Here is a 23,261-nt window from a genome sequence, read left to right as displayed (position 1 = left end):
AATCAGTTAGAAGGATTGAATGACAATGAATGAATTATGCACACACTGCTCCTGATTCTAACCATCATACATCTTGTACATATGGCTGGAAAGAACTTATAAAAAATACGGTTTAAATATACTATGTCAAATTCCAAACTAGCAGTGTTAAAAAATATTTATATTCCTCATTCTTCAACCTTTATATATTCTAAAAAATAAAATAAAATAAAAAAATCTTTCCAAAACCCCTTGGATTACTGCAACTACAAAGAGACTTCATACTGATTTTATTTCACAAAATGTGGAAGCAATATAACATGCAGAGTATTTTCACCAAATGCAAAGGATGATGCAGTTTGATTTCTAATATTCAAAATGTGCATAGATTTTGAGCTAAAAATCTTGTGAAGAATGCGTAGAAGGCATCAAGCATCATGTGGGGTAAGTGTTGTATTAGGTATAGATCAATGGTGATATATCATATACAAAAATACGTATCACATGAACCATGAACTAAGTATAAATCACCAACTACACAATCTGGCTTTGAGTCTATCAAGAGCACAAGAAACACACAACTTTCAAATGTAAGTTGATTCATCATTCACAGATTGAGCATAAGATATTTATGGTGTAAATGCACGAACCTCAAAACTTACTTTGCATGACTGGCGCAAAATAAAAAATATTGGTAGGAACTGCAATACTGAAGCCATTAGTGGACATATTGTAGTGTCATTATTTTCCTTTGTAAATTATGCAGTCAAAACATACACCTGCATCCACAAAGGCCATCATAATCATGACATAGGTCTAAAACTTCTCAGTGGACCACAACAGTATGATCAGGCTATGGTCACAACCATAGGAAAAAATCACAGACTCATTAAAGAGACAAGCTCAAGGTGGCTAACAAACCTTCACAGGCACCGGTTGCTTCTAAGACAAATTATCGTCTAAAGCTATATTGTATTGGTTCTCTAGTAAATTCAATATATATTGAGATATTTGCTGGAAACAATATGATGCAAACAAGGCATATTAACTTTACATACTAGAGAAAATATTTTAATGAATGTGAAACCATGAACTCTGAAATGCAAAACTCTAGATAATAATTCTGAAGCAGTATAAAAAATATTTCTCATTTAGTTATTATGATAAAGTTACCATTTAATTCCAAATTAACAATATTTGTCCCAATAATATTGTATGCACATAAATGAACCTACGAGTTGATTGAGAAGCTTTGTCAACAGATATTCATGCAGTGATGAAAATTCTAAAAAAGCTGATATACAGTATTTTACTTTGTATCCCACCTCTTGTATGGTGTCACCTCAATGGTGAAAAGGTTTGGTTGTGTGGGACCTCGACATGAAAGAATGACCACCTCTACATACACCACCACTAAATAGGGATCAACAACCTAGCCTGGCCGCATGCTCGAACCTGTGTCTTATGAGCTGGGAGTCAAGAGTGTGACTCAATGTAAGTCTTTTACAGTATTGTATGTATTAAAACATTTGCCTATTATCTGAATTAAAAACATTTAATAGCGACAATCTGTTGCAGTGAAAAAGAATAGTTATATATATAATTATTTTAGCAAAATACATATAAATTTCAATTATTTGAATGAATATGATAGACGTCCTCCAAAATTACCAATATTCTTAAATTCATGTACAAAAAATAACTTGTTCAGACACCACTAGAGGCTTCCGTTATTTAGTATGATTATTTTAGTGGCACAGAGCTTACACTACCCCTATTCAACTACTAATTATGAAAGTAATCACTGTCTTTTTGGTTGCAATCACAAGTTCCTTGGATCATCCAGTCACACAGTCACAGTCAAAAAGTCTAGTCTCATGCCTGTCAAATTATCACTTCCAAACTTTAGGTTAGAAGTGTGGATAGGCAATTCGGGTACTGAATTTCCCTTCTCTCCTCCATTACAGGGGCAAGTGGGTAAAGGAATTGGGCAAATGGGCTTAGGGATTGGTCTAGTGGGCTTAACCAAGCTATGGACACAAGGCCGGGCCCATTGAGCGAAGGGCTTAAGTCAACTTGACTCTCTGCCATTTATGAGATAACAAACACCACTTGCCCTGACAAGCACAATATAGATCACTTACTACTTTCTAACAACACCTAGAGGTATCCAAGTCAGCACTAAAACAGTACTGCATGGTATCACAAGTATATCAACTCTTATGTGACATATAATGACACTTCTAACCTGGCATATTCCAAAACCAATCATATTGAAGCACTATCCACACATTTAGGGCCTGATCTCCTCATGGAATGATATAAAATATACATTCATACTAAGTCTATGGAACTAGGGGCTTAATACCCTTGTCCATGGTTGATGGAGTACTCTAGTAAAATAGAATACCTTTATACTTTATACAATATATTTAACATAATCCACTGTTCACTTTATACAACAATTGGCAGGTCTGGCATTAGTGTAAGGTTGTAAGAATCTTTTCCTGTTGATTCTTCTCTTGATAACTAGGACCAGTACAAATGATACTGGTTGGGTCTGTTGCCCCTCCTTTATAGTTTATTGTCTGGATGTGGTCAGGAGGACTACCACCGCTTACACCCACAATACCACCAATTTTTTGTCATGTGTGGGACTCAACTAGGGCAAAGCACAGATTAGGGAGAACACAGCTGGAAGTACGGGGGAAAGCACTTGAGAACACACCAAGGTACAGGCGGGTGTCATCCTCGTCTCTTGGCACACCACTGCGCACGCAAACACACACCACACACACCGCTTAAGAACCAGCCACAGCCGTCTGCTTTACTGCACCCAACCCATTTTCTTTACAGAAGTGGGGGAATAATATTTTGAAATAATGACAAAGAGGAATCTCATTTTCTGTGGATCAAATTGAAATATTCACGTATGCCATATTTTTATTGACATTAAACTGAAAAATTCATCCTTTCATCAGGACAAATTTCCAACACCATCTTCCTCTTCTTTCGGACTTTTAAATTCACAAAAGTCCTTTCACCCAACTATTAGGATAAATATTTCCTTTTCTTTTTTCCATAGTTGATACCACATTAAAAGGCTGAGGCACAGTTTGGTAACCACTACAGATCCTTCCCCCCCTTTGGGACTTTGTGGGGCTGGCGGGCTGGGTGCCGGAGTGGCGGTGCGAGGGTGGATAACCGGTGCTAGGAGTGCGTAGCATCATACTCTCGCACCAAATTCTTGATGTGGGCTAACTTTTCATGTAGGTAACTGTACCGCTTCTTCTTCTGCTGGAATTCCTGGTCCTGTTGAGTGGCTTCATACTCTCTAAGGATTTGGGCACGTATTGTCTAAAAATGAAGAGGATCCATTAATGCTCTAATTAATATACTGCACAATGTAGATAGTCTTGAAAGTATTAATATCTAAAGGTTATACTGATATCAAGTGCCCAGTTTTAAAAGTCTGCATGCAAGCTGCTTTAAGCTCTGCATATTTCAAATTATTGTACAGGTACAAGCAAATACTATAATATAAAAAATTATGATACATTAGAGCTACAAATTTTCTCTTCGTATCACGTAAATATGTTCAGACAACAACAATTAAAGGATCACTAAAATTAAAAGAGTAAATGCATGACTAATGAAATTGAAATAGAAAACCTACATTATATTCATCAGAACCATGAGCTTCATTCTTGAGGCGTTCATCTAGGTTACTGAATGGTCGTGTCCGTTCTTCTATGAAACGGTGCAATAGTAGGTATTCCTGATACTGTCTATTAAAGTCTGCTTTATATCGACTCCGTTGTTCAACAGACACTATTGCCGTGTAGCTCCTGAAAACATCAATATAAAATTAAAACATGTATATATGCATACACAAAGGTGATATGTTAGGACTCGACTATAGTTTACAAGCAAGGTTTATTTGCCCAGACGTGAGTGTATTTTGTAAAGCACGCAATCACACAGTATGCAAATCTAATGATAGTTGTGTACGCATGAGCACATCTGATTATGTACAGCATAAGGTAACTGTATAAAAAAATGTTCATGTTTGAATAGAGTACAGTACTGTATTACTGTATGATATGAGTACAGTACATAACAACAATGTTTAAAGCAACATGTGTAAAACATTCATTTTGTGTTCATGTGGTGCAGGTATGGTATATAAATATCATCTGAAAAATGCATATATCATATATAGCAGAGCATCAACACTGTTTGGGTAGGTGACTAATAAGTATTTGTTTGGCTGTCATATAAGTAAAGAATTAAAAGCAAAACCTTTAACACAAATCATAATTACTATGATTTAGGAAAATATGGGTTGGATTACTGAATTAGGTACACCTAAGAAATAATAAGAAAAGTTGTCTAAAGACAATGAATCTAGCCTGTAGGAGCCTTTGTTTCATTGAGTGATTAATTTCACTGAAGTAACAACATACACTTTGGCAACTGTACGCGAGGTAAGTGGAAGAGTGAATGAAAGAACCCCCTAGTCTGGGCAACTAATTTTAGGAGTTCAAGACCTATTTTTGAGCAAGGCATTTTTCAAAACCTATTTTTGAGCAAGGCATTGTTATTAATGTAGCAACATGCAGTGAAAAAATCAATGTAATATATGGTAAACATTAAGTACTAAAATATTAGTGAGAACTTACGTTTGGTAATCCTCATCCGAGTCCTCCTCCCCGTGGTGACTATCTGGGGATGAGTTCGGGGTTGAAGGTTCCAATCTGCTATGACCATTCGTCCTGTGGTGGGGGTTGGCATGACCATTAGTTAGGCCATTTGACATGCCATTGATGGGCGAATGGTTTCCTGAGGTGTGGTGAGAGTGTATGCCATTAAGGCGATGCCGTGGTGAATCTTGACTCATGGGTGACGTGGAAGGAGGCTTCCTATTTGGACTTGTGGTGCCATTTATCTGAGGTCGTTCATCCCGATGGTGGTGTCGTCCATTGCTCACCTGTTTGCTATTTGAGCAAGAATTTAGTGAAGAAGAATTTGGCTTAATATTAGGCTGGGTATCTATAGGTTCTGGCTTCTTGTTGTCTCTTGATTCAGACCGAGAATTATCTCTTTTACTGGATTTTGTACCGGTCCAACGTGAACCCCGAGCCCTTTTGACTGTAGGATCACATGTTTCCTCATGAGGGCGTTTGACACCTTGTGAGCTAGGAGATGGGGACAAAGGGAGTGTAGATGTTGGAGACTGACCATTGTAACTGCTAGGAGGAGTTAGACCCTGGGGTTTAATTCTGAAAAAAAAAATCAAGTTCAGGTATAGTCTAAAACAGATAACAGTACAGTACTATACTTTATGTATGGTACACTTCAACTCATATAATGGTATAAGTAAAAAAAATAATAATACCTGTACATAAATTTTTTATGTTCAACATAATAGTCTCTGCAAGATATGCACTATTCCTACACAACTGATTTGGCTGACCAGGAAACATGTAATAATGGGTCTTTCCAGTCTTTAAAAGTTCTGGATATGTCACTGGGTTGGGTCTACAGTTTAATAAGGTGGTAACTTGAACAAATTACAATATTACTTTTTAACAACTTCCTTCTCATTTTCCGTGTAGAAGGGCCAATCCTCTCGCACTTCATTCCAAAGACCCCGTGCAAGGTGATGGATGTTCTCTTTGATTAGTGAGACACTGTTTAGAACACTTGTCATCTGCCGCTTGTCTTTTTCCTTAACCCCATCTGAGAAAACATGAAAAACATTAAATAGTTGTGATAGCATGAAAAGCCTAGAAACAGATGAAATATTGTTGGTATTTATCTAATAAGATTGAGAACCATAAAACATCCTTTGTTATTATGTTTATTAACCATTTCACTACTGAATGCCATTTATATAGTTTTATTTGCCAGACAATTTTAGTCATCAGAGAGAAACCCCTAATAGCAAAGGGGTTAATATTATCATGTGTGTACAGTCATAGAGCATCTGGCTAGTACCTACCATGGAAATACAAACTTACAGTAAACCCTTGTTATTCGCGGGGTTTAGGTTCCAAGGAATGACATGAATAGGCAAAACTGCTAATAGCAACTTATGCTACTTTAGTGCACTACTGTATACCTATACCAAATAACTAAACAGCCGCGGCAGCACTCATCCCCTCTTTTAACTTATCTAATTATTCAACTTTCTTTGTCAGGGTCATCTCTGACTTCTGCCTTTTACATTTCACTCCACTAGCATCACTTGTACTGACACTGGGTAGTCTTTTAAGGTCCATTTCACACAGAAACACTAAAGCTTTGAGAATACAACACGAGATGCTGTGGGAGTGACTTGTGCTGTGGGGAAAGGCTTGCAAGCCAGCCACTATAGCCACCATCTGCTTACTGTGAATTGTCAAAATTGTGAATCACAAGCTCGTGAATGGCAAGGGTCTACTGTATTGAAGTCCAAAAAAGATCTTTTAATTGGTTAAGTCACACAAACAAGGGAAATAGCCTTAAAATCATCATTCTCACCACCATGCCATGAAGATGGTAATGGTGATAATGATGATTACCAGTACAAGTTCATTTTCCTCCAAAGTTACTTTTACCGAGATCTTTCTCAGCGACAGTGTACTAACCAAACATACCTCAGCCTTCTGATTCTCTAACACATAAGGAAGGAGAAGAAAATTGTACAGTACTATACATGCTATTACAGTACAGTATTTGGTGTGGTTGACCCTTCCTGTAAGCATATAACAAAAAGGCAGTATTGTACCTGAAGTTCAAACAAACTACAGGTACCTGTATTGGTAACACTCCCAACAGAAGATGTAAAAATTATCATACTGTACTCAATTCATATAGCAGCTGAAAATGGCACTGCCTATCAGGATGTGAGGTGTTCTAAGAAACTAAAAGGTAAAATGGAAATGAACATGATTCACACAATGTCACTTACCAATGTATAATCTTCTTATTATTTCTGGTTTCCTATAATTCTTCACAGCCAGGAGTTGGATGATTCTTTCTCTATAGAAGGAAACATTTTATGAATAAATTATCTCAACTTTACATAAATCAGCAATTATCATATTTTATGTCCAGCATCATTTTTAACACATGGTAACATTGTCTTTACTCCAGTCATAATTCACTCTTAGGGGAAATAGATTACAGTACAGTGGGGATGGAAGGAGAGGTAGAGGAGGGGGTCAGGGGGATAAACAAGCTTATTCAAAAGAATTTTCTGCAACAATTGTAAACTTACCTCAGAGGTCTTCTAACTAACTCAGGATTACTTTTCCTGGCAGGAACATTGGTGGGTGGCGGAGGAGGCGGAGGTTTACCAGCTTGAGGATTGCTCCCTGTTGTTCCACCAGAGTGTATTCGGTTGGGTGAGTTGGATGTATTCTGGTTGTATCTGTTATTGGACTGCAATTCAGCAGTCACATCTTTCTTTGGTGGTGGAACTACCAAAGTTGATTTCTTGACAAGGGAGGTTCTTTGTCGCACAAAGGGGTTGCCGGAATTAGTCTTCACCTCTTTAACACTGTAATAATGATTGGTGGTGTTAGTGACAAGAACTACAGTACAGATGTATACACGAAATATTATAAAAAATGGAGAAAAAAGCTATGAATAAAAGTTACACATCACTCAACAAACTAGTTTAGTTCCCCTGTCTGTTCTTAATTATCAAATATCCATTAAATTTACTCATTAACACTGACATTATATTCCATTCATACAAACATAAACAAACATGTCCTCTTTTATGCATATTCAAATTCATAAAACATAAATCATAAGAATAAATAATCTATCTGATGGATGCCTCACAGCTCATCAAATGAACTGATGGAATTTCCAGATACATACAGTACAGTACTTGTGTTCAGTATTCAATAAGCCTTGTACACCTTTTATCATATATAAGCACAAGGAAGTGGATAAAAAAAATACAGTACTCCATAACCAGTTAAACAGAGCAGACCACATCTTAATCAATATAACTAATACTTTACAACAAAATTAGATCCCTGCACATATACTACAAAGTCACTATAGCCCATTATAATAGTTATACTGCATGACCAACTACTATACAGACACACAGCTTACAGGCACCACAAACATAAAAACTGCTCTAGTATGAGCTCTCTGTTTTAACACTTACCAATTCATTTGGTTCTTTATCTTAGCGTTCTCCATGCTTTGTCTGGTCTTCTCATATGAATCATCCTTAGCCTGGATCCATACTTTGCCTACCATTGGTCCAAGAGATTCCAATGCTCTGTGGACAAAGTCCGCGGGTAAATAAAAACGTCCAAAGAAAAAAAATATATCATTGTACTATACAGGGGTACCTAGTGACAGCACTAGGATCCCGCTTCCTCTATCAAGGAATAAACAATTGAAATTGAATTGTACTATATACACAGTACAACAGTATAATGAAATTTACAAACTTCAGGCAAAAATACTGTATAAATAAAAAATACAGTTCATTAAGGTTAATATTATTTGTAAAAGGAAGTGAATTACAAAAAAATAGTAAACTACAGTATACGAGATTGTATCTTTAAACTGACACTGTAGAAATTATTTTAAAAATACAGTAAAGAAAATGTTAAGAAAGATTAAGAATGTTATACAAATAAAATATAATAAATTTCCTTTAGTTTCCAAGATAAAGAGGAATAAACAAGTGTACTGTACTCTCACATAAGGGATAAACTTATTACATCAATGGTACAGTACCGGTAACAAGAAATCTTAAGGGACAATAATATGACCAAAGTTAAAGAAGTAAAGTAATTTTAACAACATTAATAGTAAAAATGACAATGGAGACAAAAACAAGACATGATATTGATTTACTGTAATGCAATAATAATAGTGTTCATAATATAAAAGTCAGTGGGTCTAGTTCTTTGGACCACTACTAAAGTCCTGCATAATATTAAAAAACAAAAAACATACACACACACACACACACAGAATTGAGCCTAAACAACAATATTTATGACAATTAGAGAGAATGAAGAGAGGAAAGTTAGTACAGTACCTAGTGCCAAACTGCTTGATGAACTCGAAGCTGCCCTGCGGCCCATCGGGATCCTGGATACTTTGCAGCGAGAAGGAGAACTTGGAGCTTCCATTGTTGCGGCCTGGGATTTGAATCTCCTGTAAGATGAAATACATTACGTTATTACAATCTGAAAATATTGGTTATATTCTTTAATGTCACAAGCAATGCATTAGGGAACAAAGTACAATTATCACTTGGACCACTATATTATACTGTACTGCTCTTTGACAGTGATACTTACCAAGCAACCAGTACAGTATTACCAATGTGGTATATATACATTTTCTATATCAAGACACTTTAGAATTTTTAGTAATCATATTATACTCAGCTACTATGGATGTGTTACAGAGGCTGCCAGAGGTACAGTGGTGTCCTCTTTCAAGGCTTCCTGTAGTACATTGAGCTAATGTTATCGAGGCAAGGCACCACATAGGTCACCAGCTGTTAATTGAGGTCACTGTCTGTCTGGTCAAGTTTTTATCACATCTGCCTCATACTTGGATCCGTTCCTTCAAAGCCACTCATCCCTCATATCAATATCCTTCACCCCCTCACTAGTAGCCTTCACCCCCTCACCAATCTCACACATCCTTTAGCCATTCACTTAAAATGTCACTCAAAATTCATCAACGAGTCTCCATGTTTCCTCCTAATATCTGCCAGTTCCACCTCAATACCTTCATGCATGTACTGTATTACAGATCAACAACACCCTCACGCCCTAACCCACCTACCAGTACCCTCGCCACCAGCTACCCCACCTCTACCAGCTGGAGACTACTACTCTCTCCACCAGTCACCTCCATCATAACCCTCTCCACTCACCTTCTAACTACTCCTCTTCAGTTGGCCACAACACAAGTTATTAAATGCCCGTACTTTCCCCCATATACCATTACAAAGGTCGAATATACTGTGAAGGAATTTTATTTTACGTCTAGTAATTTCTAGGCAATAACTGCCTAGTATAAATTTCTCGTCTTGGACAGTGTACGAAGTGTTTATAATAAAGGTAGGATATACTGTACTGTATACATATTCTTTTTTAATTTAACGTGACCATAACAGAGGTCTAATACTTTTCTAATGTGGACACAAGTGGTGACGTTATCATGTGGGAAAGGACCCACCCCAGGGCCACTAACCAGACCGGTTTTAGCAACCGGCGATCTCTCCACCAAGCCAATGTCTCCTCTACAACCCTTGGCTGTGAGGCGGGTAATGGCATCCATCCTGTCTGGCTCTGCTATTGAAGGAACAACAACACTAAGGCTGGGAGAACGTATGGTAGATACTTGTATGAAACCGAACAAGCGTGTGAAGGCTTTACATAAGCCATACTGCGGGGGGGCACTAAGGCGATAGTGGCCTGAGCAGCATGTTGAGTGAGTGACGAGTTGTACGGCCGGAGGACACAAGGGCGGGAGTGGCGCGTGCCGGGTGGAGGGGTTGGGAGATGCGACCTTCTACCTGGTATAGGAAGGGCGAGAGTGGCGTGTATCGTGGTGCACCGCTCCCGGGGGATGTGGGTCACCACTTTCATGGGGAACACTTCTCTAATTGTCACTCACAGTTACACATTTCAAACTCTGGGGCAACGTTACTTTTATATTATAATAAAAGACACCTCAGACGGGTGTATGTTAGGCCGTATTCAAGAACAGTCATGGGGTGTACGACGCCATTTACGATGACCTTCTTGCCCTGATCTTGTTTCAGGAATACCACCTTTTCGAAGCTCTGGAGAGATCTCGAAGATTCGATAATTTCAGTACAGTACTAGCTAATAATTCCCACCAGGAAACTTGCTTCGAGACTCCTCCAAAGCTTCGAAAAGGTGGTATTCCTGAAACAAGATCAGGGCAAGAAGGTCATCGTAAATGGCGTCGTACACCCCATGACTGTTCTTGGCGTTGTGTAACAGGTTGTGTGCAGGAACACAGCGGTGCACCTGCAACAAGCTACAACCTCCTCACACGTCCATCTCGATCCCCCACATAATTAATCACTCCTTCGAACTTTGTCAACTTTGTCCACACCAACTCGTAAAAAATATATATCCTCACTCACTATCACCAACACTAACAGGCAATTACCAAATAGATCTATAACTATCATAAATCCCGTCATTGTTTCCCACAGTAGTGATTCGGTAAGAACCTGAGGACCTGGCCTTCAAGAGTGTTAACTGCAGGCTATCTTAGACAGCCTTGTATTACAGTATGTGACTGTCGCAAGACTAGGCTAGAGGTATACCCTGCCAGTTAGCCCGTGTATTGTGATTTAAGTTTCACCAGTCAAAAAGCTTATTCAAATAAAATAAAAAAGTAGATTCAAGACAAGTATTGACGCACACCAATTTTAGAATGGCGTCGTAATGCTACGGATACGGCAAAAAGGTGTGAAGGTTTGAACATTCCCTCACATAACCTTCACTGTCGGTAACTGAGAGAAGGAAGATGAAGGGAAGGAGACGATATGGTCAACTCATAGTTAGGGATTAGAGAGGTAGGTGAGAGGAGAGGAACGGCTGCTGAGAGGATAGAGGAACGGCTAGTGAGCACGACATTTGGAGGACTCGGGTGCTCTTTGGCGGAGATGTTAAAGGATTAGAGGAAAATATTGGGAAGGGCTGGAAGGGGTTGCGTATACTTAAAATCAATCCCTGGCCATAATACGCCAGTGAAATAATCATTGCGACTGGAAATATTTATCTGTCACTGTTATAAGCCAGCAGGAATAGTAGGCTTACAACTGAACTACAAGGAAACGGCTTCTCCCTAGACACAGTACGAGACATACAACCATGGTGTGAGTCAGTCCATCAAGGAGGAGGAAGAGGCAGCGTTGTGTCAGGGAGGTACCAGAGGGATGCTTGGGAAACGTGCTTGTATATGGAGGGAGAGGGAATGTTGTGAGCTGTGCAAGGGGAGAGGTGGAGGATGACATATGCAAGGGTATGTACTACTACTGGGACGTGTGGGAAGAAGGACACGTGGTGGAATGTGGTGATAGGCAGATACACAAGGTCGCGTCGTGTGTGTGTAATAATAACAATAATAATAATAAACGGTTTATTAATATAGTGGCAGCCGGGGTGTGTGTGTGTGTGTCAGGAGTGGTAAGGTGATGCATTAACTTTTGTTTTTAAGACTAGCCACACGACCATCCCTCTTACAGTGTTCCTGGAGTGCTTCCATTGGTAGACCACACCAACACTACCACCCACCTCACCAATGCCTAATATGCCCTCACCTATTTTCGTACTGAGTTGGCCCACCGCAACACCACCACAGCTCTCCCCTCCCTCCCTCCCTCTCCTAAACAACAGTACACCCCACCCCCCCCCCTCCAGTCTACAACAACAACTATCATCACAACAATCATAATCACACAACTCTACATTGGTATTCGTGACTCTCTCTCTCTCTCTCTCTCTCAACACATAATCCTCAACGTCCACTCCTCATAAACCAATCAGACTGCAAAACACATAGACACCTTCATAAATCATCCAATATACTGTACATGTTCGGAATGTTTGAGTCACATTAAGCAAGCAATTCAACTTACATCGAACACACACACACACACACACACACCTAGTTATTAAATATCATAATTGTATGCCAATGTTACTTGTATATTATTTGTCAGTCAAGAGATCCATTCCCCAATTATACATCTGTATATTTTAGGGTCCTTCCGGCTGCCATGTTCTTTCAATAAACCGTTTATTATTATTATTATTATTATTATTATTATTATTATTATTATTATTATTATTATTATTAACAACAGTCATAAGAGTGGGCAGTTGATGTATGCATGGTTAGGGGGAGAAGAGGGAGAGAGGGAAGAGAGGGGGAGGGGTGAGAGAGCCCGACACCTGGGTTCCATATGCAGGTGTAGAGGAAGGAAGCCGGTGGGTGAGAATTTCGCGTTGCCGGGGCGGGGTAGGGTGGAAGGGTCACAAACCTGCTTCCCACTACCTACAGTATACTAACCTCCCTAGACACGAGGTAGACAGATAACTAGTGAGAACACCTCGCCTTAAATCAACACCACGAGAGTAGCTTGTTTTAATCACCATACCTCTTCATCGACAAAGGTGTAGTGTAAGGCTGACGTGGAGCTTAAGAGGCCCTACGTCAGGTGGTGAGGGACAGTGTGGAAGAAGAGAATAGTGAAGGAGGAGGAGGTACTATAAGAGAACAAGAGACCCAACTGGACATGACTACACAAACTCGTATCACACATACACACAGAGGCTGGCGACACACACCACCATGTCTGGCAATAACCTGCATGACAATCCCCCCCCTCCCTCCCTCCCTCCCTCACCGTCGTAGCATAGTGGTGGTGGTAGAGGTGAGGTGTTGTACTACTCAAATGTACTTACGTTAGGTTAGGTTAATTCAAGTGCCAGTTTTTCTAGATCAAGTGCCAGAGTCAGTGACAGTTTCCCTAGATAAAGTGCTAGTTCCCTAGGTCAAGTGCCAGTCAGTGCCAGTTTCCCCAGATCAAGTGCCAGTAAGTGCCAGTTTCCCTAGATCAAGTGCCAGTTTCCCTAGGTCAAGTGCCAAACAGTGTCAGTTTCTCAAGATCAAGTGCCAGGTCAGTGCCAGTTTCCCTAGATCATGTGCCAGTTTCTCAAGATCAAGTGCCAGTTTCTCAAGATTAAGTGCCAGTCAGTGCCATTTTCCCTAGATCAAGTGCCAGTTTCTCAAGATCAAGTGCCAGTTTCTCAAGATTAAGTGCCAGTCAGTGCCAGTTTCTCTAGACCAAGTACCACTTTCCCTAGATCGTGCCAGTCAGTGCCATTTTCCCTGGATCATGTGCCAGTCAGTGCCATTTTCCCAAGATCAAGTGCCAGTCAGTGCCAGTTTCCCTAGCCTCCCAGCTGGGTCATTTACTAAACAACTCATAAGTTGGTGTTACCTTCACACTTGTGGGGTCACTTTACATAGCTAATCGGCACCCCAACCAAGCCTAACTTTTTTCTATTTAAAATGTCTGGGTTAATCGCCTGCCTCTCTCTCTCTCTCTTTAAGGTGACACTCATAACAGTGCTTGGGCTCACCTAAAGATTGACCACCCCAGCTATCATCACCTAACCTAACCGCCCTTTCGCTAACCTAACCCCCAGGCAGTGTTAAGGGGTGTTTAATCATCAGGTGACATAAGCTAGGGTGACTAATCTTCACGTGATCCCATTCTGTTAACCTCGTCTTATATTCACAACATCTCCAATACTGCACTGTCATCGTGAGCCTACCAGGATTGCACTGCCATGTACTGTATATTACAGTGTGATTTACAGTGGAATTTGTACACCGAATCTCTCAGAACTGTGCAGAAAATAATTATTATTATTAGAACTACTGTATATAGTAATTCTTCTTCTTAGATCGTGACAAAATGAACGTCCTGATTCTTCCATAAGATTCTATACATTAATTAGGCCAAGTGGATAAAAGTGAATGTACAGTATTTAGTTAAGGTAAAATCTGAAGTGTGACTTTCTTGGTTGTAGCCTTACCGGGGATTTGAGGAGGAGGACGAAGAAGAGGAGGAGTAAGAGGAAGAATAGGAGGCTCTACCATGGGAGTAAGCAAGAGGCAACGCACATACACTGATGAAGGAACGGCACCAGCTACGTTTCATAATGGTGCTGGTGGTACTACTGTCACCACCACCCTCTCCCTCATCTCTTCCACCATTACCACCATCTACCTCATTTCTACCACTATCATCACCCTCATCACCACCATCTACCTCACTTCTACCACTATCATCACCACCATTACAACCATCTACCTCATTTCTACCACTATCATCACCACCATCTACCTCATTTCTACCACTATCATCACCCTCATCATCACCAGTACCACCCTCTCCACCAGTACCACCTCTCCACCAGTACCACCCTCTCCACCAGTACCACCCTCTCCCTCATCTCCACCACCATCGCCTTCATATGCCCTTACCAATAAAGGATTACAACAAAAACTCCACAATCTACCTCAATCACTTTATTCACAACACCTCACAAGAGAGAGTTACTCATACATCAGCCAAAAAACTTCCCGACTCACAACTTAAGTCCTGACCGGGTGACTCACACGACAGGCGTTTTCACCAGTCACTGTGTTGGGGCAGGTCGATGAACAGGCCTTGGTCACTCACTTGCATTGTTGTTGTTGTTGCTGTTATTATTATTATTATTATTATTTTTATTTTTATTATTATTATATGGTAATTCTTCTTCTTATTATTATTGTCATTATTATTATTAGAACTACAGTATATGGTAATTCTTATTATTATTTTTATTACTATTTGCTACAGTTGACTAGTAGTTCATCATGGGTCTTGTTTATTGTGGTTTACTTCGGCTAGTACACTGTGAAACTTTCCATATAACGGACTTTTCACTTTATATAATCCGTTAGATGGGGGTGGTCACATATAACGGACCCTCGATACCTTAGTTAATATTTGAATACGAGTCCTTCACACTGATTAATATGTGTGGCTGATCTGATTACCCTGACCACATCCGTTACAGCGGCCAGAGGGCAATGGACAACGAGCATACAGTAATAGTCCGGTCCAACCTCTACTGTACGGTATAGCGAGGGAACGGCTTGGGAGAGTAAAAAAAAAAAAGATCTACTTATAATAACATTAATTAGCGAATGGACATCATTAAGCCATTCTAATTAGAGAAATGAAGTACCTAACATGTTTACATACCACGTGTTAACATGTGATCAGTCGACTGTGTGACGAGCATAACAGCTGCTGTGCCGCCATTACCCAGGTGTATGGGAGGGGAGGGAGGGAGGAGGGAGGGAGGAGGGAGGGAGAGAGGGAGAGGGAAGGAGGGAGGGATGGAAGGAGGAGGGAGGGAGGGAGGGAGGGAGGGGGAGGGAGGGAGGGAGGGGAGAGGGAAGGGAGGGAGGGATGGAAGGGAGGGGGGAGGGAGGGGAGGGAGGGAGGGAGGGAGGGAGGGAGGGAATGGGGAGGGAGGGGAAGGGAGGGGAGGGAGGGAGGAGGGAGGGAGGGAGGGAGAGAGGAGAGGGAAGGAGGGAGGGATGGAAGGAGGGGGGAGGGGAGGGAGGAGGAGGGAGGGGAGGGGAGGGAGGGAGGGAGGGATGAAGGAGGGGGGGAGGGAGGGAGGGGAAGGGAGGGGGAGGGAGGGAGAGGGGAGGGGGGAGGGAGGGAGGGAGGGGGGAGGGATGGGAGGGAGGGAGGGAGGGAGGAGGGGGAGGGAGGGAGAGGGAAGGAGGGAGGGATGGAAGGAGGGGGGGAGGGAGGGAGGGAGGGAGGGAGGGAGGGAGGGAGGAGGGGGGGAGGGAGGAGGGGAGGGAGGAGAGGGAGGGGAGGGAGGGGAGGGAGGGGGAGGGATGGGAGGATGGATGGAAGGAAGGAGGGAAGAAGGGATGGAAGAAGGAAGGAAGCGATGGAAGGAGGGAGGAAGGGATGGAAGGAGGGAGGAAAGGAAGGAGAGAGGGGGGGGGAATGGAAGGAACGGGGAGCAAGAGGCGTGACAGGGTGGGTATTGAGAGTATCCGGTGTTAGGATGTGGAGCAAAGCGTGGTAGTGGAGGGCCAGTCTCTCAGGGGGTCATCACGGCTGGCGGCGGAGGGAGGCAGGGAGGGGCAAGTGCGGTAGTCCTTGCCCTTCTCTCCCACAACCACCACCTCTCCCTTACTGCCTTGTGTATTGCCCCCTCCCCTCCTTCCTCATACCAACACTGCCCTCAAAACACACACACACACACGCACACACACACACACACACACACACACTTCAATAAAGGTAGTGAGTGCATCAAGTGTATATTCAGGTATGTCACTCTCTATTTAAGTTAGTCCATCATCTAAGTGTCGGGGAGATGGATGGACGTTGGTGATCCCGAGATGTTTGTTAGGATGATGTAGGTAATAAATATGACATTCTTGTAGACCGTAGAGGTGTCGTCACCGCCGCCGTCCCTACCATCACCACCACTAACCAACCACGGTTACTAAAAAGTTAATGGTCACAGGAACTACACCCATGTACTGGTTCCCCCTGGCCACCACCACACCTTACACATCAGGGGGAGAGGGGTGAAGGGGAGGAGAGGAGGAGAAGTAGGGGGGGGGGAGGGGAGTCTCTTTCATACCTTAAATGTATACAGTACACATTCCTCGGCGAGTTTGGATTTAGAGCTAGAAGGTCGACTGAGAGTGCTCTGCTATCCTTTACTAATGACATCTTAAATTCCTTTGATGACAGTCAGTTCACAGTCGGTATATTCTTGGACCTCTTTAAAGCCTTCGATACTGTCGACCATACCATCCTCCTTTCAAAGCTTGAACATTACGGCGTTAGGGGCCTGTCCCACAATTGGTTTACCTCATATGAATCTGTCCAACAGGTTGCAGTATGTCTGCTATAAAAACCACCAATCTGACTTCTCGCCAATCTTGTATGGAGTCCCCCAAGGTTCCATTCTCGGTCCAGTACTGTTTTTGTTGTACATAAACGACATAGTCCACGCCAGCTCACTCATAAAATACAACTTATTTGCAGACGATAGTAATCTCTATGCCAGCAACTCAGACCTCCATTCCTTGATGAGAACTATGAACACTGAATTAACTTAAGTCGGGACCTGGGTAATACGTAATAAACTGATCTTAAACCTTGAGAAAACCCACTACACGATCTTTCACAGAAGGAAAAACTTACCCCCAGGCTTGGACCCCCTGTAACTTGGTAATATAGTCCTCAAACGCGAACAAAATACTAAATTCCTCGTTGTTATTGTTGATGAGAAACTTAACTGGAGAAACCACATACAAGCCATTCACAGTAAAATCAATAAACAGTGAGGTATCATGTATCACACTCGACAGTCACTTATTCTCACAGCAATGAAAGAAATCTATCATGATCTTGTTTACCAACACCTGATACACTGTCACACACTATGGGGGGCCTCTGGCTCTTCAAAAACACAATCTCTGGTTACTGCACAAAAGAGAGTTGTACGGACAATGACCTACTCGAAAAAAACAGATCACACAAACGAAAAATTTGCTATACGGTATTGAAATTTTTAAAATTCGAAGATTAACACCTACTGCTGTGCCCTCTTTGTTTGCAAATCTAGCAATCAATCACTTGCTTGACAATAATTATTTCCAGTTCCGGAATAATCAGAAATACAACTTAAGGCACCCAGAGCTACTAAAACCACCCCTCATGCGCTCCTCTCAGTCCCAGACCTCCATAAAATATCACAGTGTGAAGGTGTGGAACTTACCCTCACACATCCGAGCAAAGACTACGCTCCCTTCCTTTAAATCATCTCTTAAAAAATATCTATAGTCGAAGTATTAATATTTCTTGTAACACTTACTATATTTACAGTACCTGCTTTTATTGTACCATCAAAACCGTTTTATCGGAAATTGTCATGTAAATAAATAAGTAATTACCATTGCAATAAACAATTGCCAACAGACATAATCCTGACAGCTCTGTCCTCTTGTTCAACCTTATTACTGCACAACCCATGTTGTACTGCTCCCCCATTATACTTGTGTTTTTCAATTCCACTGTAATTTATGTATATACTGTACTTATAATAAAAAATAAACTAAAAATAATAGTAAATAAATAAAATAAATAAACATTGAAGTGATAACCGTGGTAACATTATGAGATGTTCTTATTACCATCATGCTATTGTACTATTCCAGATGATGCTAAATGTTACATAATACTTCCTTGAGATAAATGTATAGTATATATCAGGTGCCTCAAAGAGAGCTCAGGTTCTCAACTGGCTCAGCCATGTTAATATTGTTATTATTAGCCACTCTGTATCTGTATTTTTCTGGCTAAATAAACTGTTTCAATTCAATTAAATTGTTTCAATTCAGTCTTGTACACCACATAACATCTGTACCATCCCCCCTCTCCCCCTCACACATCGTCCTCACTAGAGTCCTTCACACAACCTCTTGTCTATTCTCTTAATGACCTATATACAAAATGAATTGGACTAAAAAAGAAAGAGAAGAGAAGAAGTCTAGTTGTTAAGGGTGTGTAGAAACGATGTGTGGTTGGAATATTTCAGCGCCTGGTGGAGGGTGCAGCACCTTACCTACACTTGTTACACCGGCAGGGACCCCCATCTAGCAAGGAGGGTAACACACACACGCACAATGTAAGGACTGTGTCGCCTCCACCTCACCCCAAGTCTGAAACCATACACCGTGCAGGGGGCCGACGCTTGGCTCTAGCGCCCTCGTGTGTGTGTGTGTGTGTGTGTGTGTGTGTGTGTGTTACAAAGGAATATAATGATACACAATCAACATTTCTCATAAAGATTTTTTTTTTGGGGGGGGGCTTCAATTTTATACTTAAATAAATAAACATAATAAGAGGTAACAGAGGAGGTGGCCCAACTTCACCAACAACATTTCTACTGTAGGTGGACGGATGTGCTGCTTGCCTAACACCTTAACCAACCGGAAAAATACCCCCTCCCTCGCTCCATGACAGACCACCATTACCTGTCATGGTCTCCTCACAAACATACATACATACATGGCTATACTTGGTTAGCGTTAGGATAGGATAGGATAGGTTAGGTTAGCGTTAGGATAGGTTAGGTTAGGTTAGGATTCATAGCTGCCGATACAAAAGGAGTCTCGGGAATGTTCGGTCTTTAAGGCGTGTATGATTGGCTGTTGAGCGTCGTTAGAAGTTTTTATTGGCGGGCGTTGCTTGTGTGAGACCTGTGGGTGATAGTGTAGTGGTGTGGTGGAGGGATGGTGATAGTGTGGAGGTGGTGGGGTGGAGGGATGGTGATAGTGTAGTGGTGTGGTGGGGTGATGGTGGGGGGGTTGGGATGGGTCGTAGTGATAGCGTGGTGGTAGTAGTATAGTAGTAGTGTAACAGTGGTAGTAGTAACAGTAGTAGTACTTTAACACGTTAACAATACGTACTACTCCGTGGAAGCAGTGTCAAGTTCATATAATACTGTATAATCATCATTCATTATCACCATAACCACCATCACCACCATAATCATCATCAGTATCATTACTATTCATTTAAAAACAAAGATGAGTTTCTGGTGTTCCATTTGGTTTCGATAGTGTGTGTGTGTGTGTGTGTGTGTGTGTGTGTGTGTGTGTGTGTGTGTGTGAGAATGTTTACAGAGACATTATATTCTTCATCAACTTCTCAGCATCTTCAAGTCGAGCTGGACACAAATATATTTACTTTCTGAGTGAGTGAGTGAGTGATCCATCAAGCTGTTAGGTCTGGCAGCTCCTCCGCGTGCATATCCATTCGAGTCAGGCTAGTCGTGCACACCTGATATATATATATATATATATATATATATATATATATATATATATATATATATATATATATATATATATATATATATCTCTCTCTCATATATAAACTTCCCCGTGGGGTTGATGCATGATCTCGTGTGCAACTGTGCATGATCCTGTAGTTGGTTCAATAATCTGGTCCAGCTGATATCCCAATTATACCTTCCCAACTCGATCCATTGCAACATAAGCATTGTATAACCTGCCATAATTTGTCCTGAAGTAGTACACACACATAACATGCAAATTAGTGTGTGGGGGGATGGGGGGATGGAGATGTGGGGATGGGGGGGATAAATAGTTTGGTATTTCCGAAGTGTGTGGCACGACTCATCTCTCCCCCTGGTGGTGGGGGTGGGGTGGCGTGCAGGGCTTGAGGTGGCTTGCAGGTTTCCAGTAGTTAGGGTGTTTAGCTGAGGTAATACGGCGTGAATCTCTGATAGATGAGAACTTGCTGGGGGGAGACATAAGACAGCCTCACTGGCAACGCTGCGGTGAAAGGCAATCGCTTTTAAGAGGCGGACTGACTGAGCTCCTCTTGTTGTTGTGCCAAGGTGTGTGTGTGTGTGTGTGTGTGAAGACTAACCACAACACCTGCTCACATTTCAAATTTATTTAAACACCTGCGAATCATCCTGAAGACGAGAAAGACAAGTATACTGGCTTCATTCACTATGCTCACATGATCACTGTTGAACTCTTGGGGAAGCTACGTGACACACACACACACACACACACACACACACACACACACACACGAGCGAGTAAATTACGTGTACATAATTCATAAATTACATTATGACATCTGCAGCAGTACGACGCAGCAGCCTCCCTCCCTCCCTCCTAATCACAACACTCCCCCACCCTTCATAACCTACCAAGAAGTCCTCCATGCTCCTTTTGGCCAGGACACACACACACAATACTATTTATAGGACGTACGTGTGTGTGTGTGTGTGTGTAATAATAATAATTAACGGTTTATTGAAAGAGCTTGGCAGCCAGAAGGCTGAAAATATACAGTTACATATTTGGGGAATGGGTTTCGAATTACAAATAATATACAAGTAACATAAGTGTGTGTGTGTGTGTGTGTGCGCGCGCGTTTGTATAAGGGCAGCGGTTGACCATGCAAGAGGGGTTACATACTGTAAGATCATAAGAATGGAGGAAACTGCAGCGGGCCTATTGGCCCATACTGGGCAGTCCCATTTACACCCAACCAATATCGCTCATATATCCATCCAACCTATGTTTGAAGCTATCCAGCGTATTCGAGTTAATGATGATATTTGGTAACTTGTTCCATTCATCCACTACTCTGTTTCCAAACCAATGTTTACCTATTTCGCGCCTAAATTGTTACGAGTTCGCTCCTGGTTGGATAGTTTTGAGTACCTTTGTAATGTCCCCTTTGTTTAGCCCTGACTTCCATTTATACACCTCTATCATATCGCCCCTCACTCTACGTCTCTCGAGTGAGTGCAAATTAAGATGCTTTAACCTGTCACTGTACTCGGGATTAGTCTTGTCATTCTCCTCTGAATTCTTTCCAAGGATTCTATATCCATTCTGTAATACGGTGACCAGAAATGAACTGCGTAATCCAAGTGAGGTCTCACAAGCGCAAGATATAGTTTTAGGATGACCTCGCTAGTCTTGTAACTAACACTCCTTTGTATGAACCCAAGTACTTTATTAGCCTTGTTTCGAGCAAATACACATTGTTTACTTGGCTTAAGATTCCTACTTATCATTACTCTTAAATCTTTCTCACAGTCGGATTTCTCAATAACATCGTTGTTCATCTGGTATCTGGTTTCCCTGTTTACATCTCCTATACTAAGTACTTTACATTTGTCCACATTGAATTTCATCTGCCATTTTTCAGACCATTCGAAAAATTTGTTTAGATCTTCCTGTAGTTTTGCAGTCCTCGTCAGATTTAATTACACGCCCTATTTTAGTGTCATCAGCAAATTTACTTATGTTGCTGTCTACGCCGATATCTACGTCGTTTATGTATATAATAAATAATAATGGTCCAAGTACTGAGCCTTTGGGAGCTCCACTAGTGACGTTGCTCCAATCGGATTTAGTGCCGTTAATGCTCATTCACTGTTTCCTGTCCTGTAACCACGCCCTAATCCATTTTAGAATATCTCCTTTAATGCCATGAGCCTCCACTTTTCTTATTAGTCTTTCGTGGGGGACTCTGTCGAAGGCTTTGCTAAAGTCGGGATATACCACATCATAATTGTGCCCCTCGTCCACTGATTCGAAAACAGATGACAAGAATGTAATAGATTAGTTAGACATGAACGCCCGCTTGTGAAGCCGTGTTGGGAATCATTGATCAACTTGTGCTTCTCCTGGTGATTTCGAATAGTTTTAAATAATTGCTTCCAGTAATTTGCCTACAATTGATGTTATACTGATTAGACAGCAGTTAGAGGATAGTGTCATGGGTTGCGTTAGGCTTACCCACGCAACCAACTCCAAAGTTTGTTTTACTAAAGATAAGGCACCCGGCGAACCATGACCGGGACATATATTTTCCATTAGTGGTATGTTAGCCAGCCTATAGGGGGAGGCCAGTGAGACAGTGTTGTACTGTTCATCCCCTCACACCCCAAAACCTCATTTTAAGTAGTATCCCCTAGGCCATGGGTTAGTTAAAATGTTGTCCCCATCCTCTCCCTCCTGAAGGGTACGGAACACCACACAGAGTCCTCCACCGCCACCCTGTCCTGTGGACTGTCGTCGACACG

The 23,261-nt window shown here is 41.5% G+C and overlaps 1 protein-coding gene across 1 annotated transcript in view; it reads right to left on the bottom strand.

The window, feature by feature from the left end:
- Window positions 1-253: 253 nt before the first annotated feature.
- Window positions 254-23,261, bottom strand: part of LOC121878509 (RNA polymerase II elongation factor ELL-like) — a 60,215-nt gene continuing 37,207 nt past the window's right edge. Inside the window, exons 2-9 of the mRNA XM_042384768.1 lie at window positions 9,044-9,162; window positions 8,153-8,269; window positions 7,244-7,525; window positions 6,935-7,005; window positions 5,565-5,721; window positions 4,662-5,261; window positions 3,656-3,827; window positions 254-3,336 (exon numbers count right to left, since the gene is read on the bottom strand). Coding sequence (XP_042240702.1) covers window positions 3,190-3,336; window positions 3,656-3,827; window positions 4,662-5,261; window positions 5,565-5,721; window positions 6,935-7,005; window positions 7,244-7,525; window positions 8,153-8,269; window positions 9,044-9,162 — 1,665 coding nt within the window. The 3' untranslated portion in view covers window positions 254-3,189. The remainder of the gene's footprint in view (window positions 3,337-3,655; window positions 3,828-4,661; window positions 5,262-5,564; window positions 5,722-6,934; window positions 7,006-7,243; window positions 7,526-8,152; window positions 8,270-9,043; window positions 9,163-23,261) is intronic.

Source organism: Homarus americanus, unplaced genomic scaffold (assembly GCF_018991925.1).
Source record: "Homarus americanus isolate GMGI-L3 unplaced genomic scaffold, GMGI_Hamer_2.0 scaffold41027, whole genome shotgun sequence".
Classification (NCBI taxonomy): domain Eukaryota; kingdom Metazoa; phylum Arthropoda; class Malacostraca; order Decapoda; family Nephropidae; genus Homarus; species Homarus americanus.
The sequence above is the reverse complement of the archived record's forward strand: the minus strand, read 5'-3'. Positions and strand labels throughout refer to the sequence as shown.